This window comes from Schistocerca americana, chromosome X (assembly GCF_021461395.2).
Source record: "Schistocerca americana isolate TAMUIC-IGC-003095 chromosome X, iqSchAmer2.1, whole genome shotgun sequence".
Classification (NCBI taxonomy): Eukaryota; Metazoa; Arthropoda; class Insecta; order Orthoptera; family Acrididae; genus Schistocerca; species Schistocerca americana.
In genome coordinates this window covers 693,789,793-693,796,261 of record NC_060130.1, presented here as the reverse complement: position 1 = coordinate 693,796,261, position 6,469 = coordinate 693,789,793, and the positions used below count along the sequence as shown (strand labels likewise).

General features: G+C 38.6%; 1 protein-coding gene across 1 annotated transcript; it reads right to left on the bottom strand.

Annotated features, from left to right (window-relative positions):
* Positions 1-257: 257 nt before the first annotated feature.
* On the bottom strand, positions 258-3,278 carry LOC124556781. Its single transcript, XM_047130789.1, has 2 exons — positions 2,601-3,278; positions 258-825 (listed from the first exon to the last, which is right to left on the bottom strand). The coding sequence occupies exons 1-2, from the start codon at positions 3,274-3,276 to the stop codon at positions 737-739; spliced, it is 765 nt and encodes a 254-aa protein (XP_046986745.1). The 5' UTR covers positions 3,277-3,278; the 3' UTR covers positions 258-736.
* Between the last annotated feature and the right edge of the window lie 3,191 nt (positions 3,279-6,469).

The window sequence follows — 6,469 nt, the reverse complement described above, 5'->3', positions numbered from 1 at the left end:
TAGTCATACATTTTACAAGTTGTAGTAATATGCATACTATATCTAGAGAAAAACACATCCCCAAAAATTTATCTAACAAGAAATGTTTCAATACACTGCATTATGCTATAAAAGGCTATGATAAACAGTCAAGTATGATATCATATCTGGTAAAGGTAAGCATCCATTCTTCACACTGTATAAAAAATATTTTTTCACTTAATTCTCACAAAAGTTCTGCCAGTCACTCGTAACAACCATCAAATTTAGAATTCGTGAAATCATATCGAACTGTAGTGCACAAACAACACAGATGTATAGGTCAGATATTACTTACCACATCCAAAGGTTAATAACCTGATTACAAGAGTGTAATTCATCCAAAATATCTACTTCTATTTCCAGTTATACTTTGCTGTAATTGTCCCCTCTAACTTTAGTAATTCCACAACAAAAATAGTATGACTGCTGTCACAGCTTCAGTATAAGTTTTCATATTAAGCTTATTCATCCAACAGTGATGTATTCCGTAGACATAGCTATTCCCTATTATATGTTCACTGTTGAACATGGACATTTTACTTAGCTTTTAATCCATGTATATTACCCACCCATCAAAAAATATGTATTCGTCACCCTGAACAAAATTTTCACCATTATTCTGACCATCCTCATCAAAACGATCCATTTTCTTTATGATGGTGGCAGCAGTAGCCCGTGTGGAAACTGATCTGACATTCTCCTTTTTGTGTTGTAATCATTCCATCTTTTCAGGTAACCCATGTGGATCTTCACCTGCCATCTGATGAATCAGTGTGGGTTCATCTTGATTTTGCAGATGGTTTCCTGAAAAAAAAGGTAGAAGATTTAACAGAAATCTAACAACTTATTTGCTACAGGTAAGTCACTGATAACTAGTTCAATACAGCACAGCTAGTGAAAGTTATTCTTAAAAAAAGAAATTACAAGTAAACGAATATTTCTTCGCTGCTGTATGCTCTGCAAGACTGCTAAATCGCTGGAATTTCCTGTTATGTTTTATTCTGGGCTTAGGTAAAAACTTAAACAAGATAACTTAATGCACAACTGTGACTCCTGAAACAATTTCATTCATGTGAAAAAAATTCATGTTTTGTGCAAATTATTTGTGATTTACTTGAGAATTTTGAGTTTCCAAAATACAACTGAACTTAGAAGCTTGATAGTCACGACTGTGCACAATTTAATTAAGATTTCCATACTCGAAATTTAGATATTTTCATTAGCCTGAAAAAAAAATTTATGTGGCTATAACAGACAATCAGTGGAAGTCTACAACTAGCAGTATAGTTTTAAATTAGATACCGTTTACTGAGTAACAGAATGTAATTTGTTATGTGTTTTCATATTATCCTTAAGAGAACTCATACTCATAAATGTTTGGTAAGAGATTTGTTATTGCATCTAGTAGAAAAGCAAACACACATCACAAATAAATTTTGTTACTTTCCCCTCAGTAACTATGAACATAAGTTCACGTTATTGTAATTTCTGCATAGAACACAAAACTAGAGCGGGATGTGTTGTGTTGGCAGAAGAGCCAACACCTTGTTACTGGCGGGGGCCGAAATGCACGCGTTTTAGCTCACGCAGGCTGGCGTGAGGAGGGAAGGACTCTACTGACGTGAGGTCTGGAACATGACAAGGAATTAGATTTCAGAAAGCGGACGTAATTAGTTTGATACTTAACTTTAATCCATTAATGATGAACGTCGCTCTTGACGGTTCACAATATTATCTGTTCAGAATAGTAAATGAATATGGCGCCTTGCTAGGTCGTAGCAAATGACGTAGCTGAAGGCTATGCTAAACTGTCGTCTCGGCAAATGAGAGAGTAAGCAGACAGTGAACCATCACTAGCAAAGTCGGCTGTCCAACTGGGGCGAGTGGAAGGGAGTCTCTCTAAACTAGACCTGCCGTGTGGCGGCGCTCGGTCTACAATCACTGATAGTGGCGACACGCGGGTCCGACGTATACTAGCGGACCGCGGCCGATTTAAAGGCTACCACCTAGCAAGTGCGGTGTCTGGCGGTGATACCACAGGATGTGTATAAAATAACGAAACAGTATTAAATACACAGTGCTGAAAAGGAACGACTTGAAACTAAAATGGCCAAGTCAGATTGTAACACGTGCTGCAGTCTGTACAGAATAATGCTCTATGTACATAACACATATGTACTTTAGAATTCTTAGTTTGCTTTAGTATTTTCTAATTGTAAGTGTGCAGTTGTTCAGTATGCATCACAGTCAACAAATTATCATACATGTTCCACACACAGAATTCTACATCTGGCTTATATACCTTATCACATTCTAATGAAGTACGAATTTTGTTAGTGATTAACGAAGGTTCATAGTGATTACATAACACAATTACTTCAAATCTTGTTGGCAGCAGTGTATTCACCTGTTTTCACTAGATAGTGGCAACGACATTTTCTGATTTGATAGTCCTTTAGTGCAATTCATGAATACAGCAGCACGTTTACAGAGAACATTACAAAGACAATCATAGTTAATAGGTTGTGTTACGCTTTAATTGTTAATGAAGAAGTTCATAAGCATTACGTTATACTCACTGGGGTCTGTGGCGACACTTTCACTGCTTGTGGGTCTAGGTTGATATGGTGTGTCTCGTTGACCTGTTATTCCAGACTTTGAGTGATGCTGATGTGAACGTCCTGGCTGTTTGTGCGACTGCTTTGAACGCTTGCGTTTTCGACCGCATTGTGGTCGTCTGTTGCGAACGTGTTCTGGCTCTCTGTGAAACTCACCGCACTCCTTACATTGAGGAATGGCACCGTATAGTGTGTCATCAATTGCCATAAATTCCCCAGGCTGACCATTTACGACACGTACAACCACACGAGTATCAAGCTGTCCTTGGCACATCATAACTCTGTGGAAGTACATCTGTACAAGGTGGTTCAAGGGTGAAGTTGCATGTAAGTAATCTGGGTACACTGGCAGATTGAAATGGGGGTGTGGAGGGTAGACGTCTTGGTCACCACCTAGAAAGAAAAGGGGATGTGGCAGTTCATCGAAGTTAGCAGGATTACAGAGAAACCCATCTGGAAAGTGCAACTGAACATGGATCAAGCGGGGAGATTGACCCGCCACAGAAGGATCCCCTTGTGCATCAGGAGTATCAACAAGAATATCAAACCCAATGTGGTACCTAAGGTAGTACGGAAGCCAAGGGAAGTAGCACATAACCGCGTTCTGTCCTAATTCATTGGCAGCCAGTGACGACATAATGCACTATAGAGTTATCCAATTGATACTATGAAACCGCCCGGACCTCGCGCAAAGCACTGAGACGTTCTTCGAATAGCTCACACAAGTCGCACTATGCACGGAGATCTGACTCGAACTAAGTGTCAGCTGCGCTCTTCGTGGCCTCTTGGAGGAGCCGCGGAGTGGGGACACACAGGCAGTGGTGGGAGACAGCTGCAGTGGGGGAAGCTACAGAGTGGGGGAAGCTCAGGCAGGGCCCCAAATGCAAAGCTTACGCACGCTTTGTAGTTTCCAGACCCAGTCCCATAATAATCTTTACTTCAAAAGTCAGTCAAGTTGGTGGCCAGCTTCAAACGTCAATAGTCGTCAGTAAAAACGAATGAAATATACTGGTCAAATTGCAAAACGAAATATTATCTTGGGAATAAAATGACTGATTCAATGTAAATGCACTTTAATACTCGTTTTAAGACTACATGATATGTGCTACAGGATCATTATTTTATACTGGACCATTTGCAGCCTGTCTGTATGACAAGGAAATAACACTGCTGCAAGTGGACACACGTGTACTCATATGCAATCACTTGAAAACCAATTTGTAGCCATTAAAGGCAAACAACGATTGATTTAAATAATCTTTCATACTCAATCCTTTTTTAATTCCAAATCTTTACTGCTAAATGTTAAACACGATAAAATTGCACCTTTTTTTTGGGAAATTTTACCCAATGCTGTAAGTTAATTTTCTGTGATAAATGAAATGTGTCTATTACGTACCATACCACTATCAGCAAACTAATTTACTCAACAATACAGATGTATAATTTGTGTTTTTCCTTTTCATCTGATGAGACTAAATGCACACAGAAACCAAAAGTTCATAAAGGGAAATTCACAGTTATTCCTCCTTGATGAAATAATTTCTTACGAAAAACAATGACTTTTAATCCGTGGTGATTATTCCACTTTTTTGTCCTATATATTGGTGAATAACCCTCCAGAAGTAAGAAAAAAAGGAAAATGACATAGTATTGTTATTCTAAAGAACACAGCACACTATCAAATATGATTCTGGAATCGTCTAATTATGTGTCTCTTCTGTCCGAGTATTATTATATGCAGTGGCTCTAACTGGACGAATGGAATTAGTGGAAAACTTATTCTGTTGCGGTTATGGAGAAATAGGGACGTAACAATACTAATACAATTATTCTTTTAGCCATAAAATTGTTTCAAGTGGGAGCCATTGTAGTTTCGTTATTAATGTCTCCCAGTAAAAGTGAGCTGATTTCCACCCTAGTATATACACATTTCTTGAAGTTATAGTGGGTTTTCGAATGAGAATGTGGTGATCATAGTCAGTTGTTGTTGTTGTTGTTGTTGTTGTTGTTGTCGCTGTAGTTGTTGTCTTCAGTTAGAAGACTGGTTTGATTCAGCTCTCCAAGCTGCTCTATCCTGTGTAAGTTTCTTCATATCTGAATAACTACTGCAATCTACATCCTTCTCAATCTGCTCACTGTATTCATCTCTTGGTCTCCCTCTACGATGTTTAACCTCCACACTTCCCTCCAGTACTAAATTGGTGATCCCTTGTTGTCTTGGAATGTGTCGTGTCCTAATAACCCAACCATTCTTTTAACCAAGTTCTGCCACAGATTCTTTGTCTCCCCAGTTCAATTCATTATCTCCTCAATGACTACTGGATCGACCCTTCTAATCATCAGCATTCCTCTCTATCAATACCTTTCAAAAGCCCCCATTCTCTTCTTGTCCAAACAGTTTATCTGGTTTCTTTTACTTTCATACATGGTTACACTCCAGGCAAATACCGTCAGAAGATACTTCCTAACACTTAAATCTTTATTCGATTATAACTCATTTCTCTTCCTAATAAACGCTTCTTTCCATTGCCCTCAAATCTGTCTGTCTAATTTCCTAATCTAATTCCGTTAGAATCAACCGATTGAACTCGACTACCCCCTAATATCCTGGTTTTACTTTTGTTGATGTTCGTCTTGTATCCTTTTTCCAAGACACTGTCCATTCCGTTCAGCTGCTCTTCCACGTCCTTAGCTATCTCTGTCAGAATTACTGTGCCATCGGCAAACCTCAAAATTTTTGTTTCTTCTCCCAAATATCTTTGGTTTCCTTTACAGCTTGCTCAATGTACTGACTGAATAACGTCGGGGGCAGGCTACAACCGTGTGTCACTCCCTTCTCAACCACTGCTTTCCTGTCATGCTCCTCGACTCTTATGACTGCTCTCTGACATCTGGAGAAGTTGTAAATAGTCTTTGGCTTCCTGTTCTGTACACCTGCTACCTTCGTAATTACAACGAGAATATTCCAGACAACATTGTCAGAACATTGTTCTTAGCCTATAAATGTTGTAAACGTAGGTTTGCCTTTCCTAAGCCTACGTTCTAAGAGAAGTCATAGGGTCAGTATTGCCTCGCGTGTTCTTACATTTCCCCGGAACCCAACTGATCTTCCCCAAGGTCAGCTTGTACCATTTATTTCGTATTAGGACTATCTTTCTATCGTTTCCCTTAAAATTACTAACGTTTATTATGTTAATACTCCGTTACTTACAATTAATTTATTTTCTTTGTAACTCATTGTTATTACCTTTGTTTATTAGTGAAAACAAACTTTGCTTGTAATGTGAAACAATGTGCTGTTACATGTAAAACTGTATAATGTACGGCCTGATTTTTAAAATATCAAGCAGCAGGTCTTAAATATGCAATAAATGAAATGTTAGTACTTTTCAATGATGATTTATTAAACTGATAGTTTGGTAATATTCACACCTTTCAGCAACTACTTTCTTTGGAATTGGAACTCTTAGTTTCTTCTTGAAGTCTGAGGGTATTTCATCTGTCTCATATGTCCTGCGCGTAGTTTTCTCATGGCTGGGTCTCCCTGGGCTGTCAGTAGCTCTAACGGAATGTTGTTTGCTCCAGTGGCCTTGTTTCTACTTAAGTCTACCAGTGCTGCGTGAAATTCTTCTCGCAGTATCATATCTCTCAGCTTCATCTACGTACTCTATCCCTTTCTATAATATTGCCTTTACTTAGTACTGATTTTCTGTCTGAGCTCTTGATATTCATACAGCTGCTTCTCTTTTCTGGAAAGGGTTCTCTAATTTTCCTGTAGGCGGTATCTATATTTTCCGCAGGAAATATACTTGTAAGTCCTTATATTT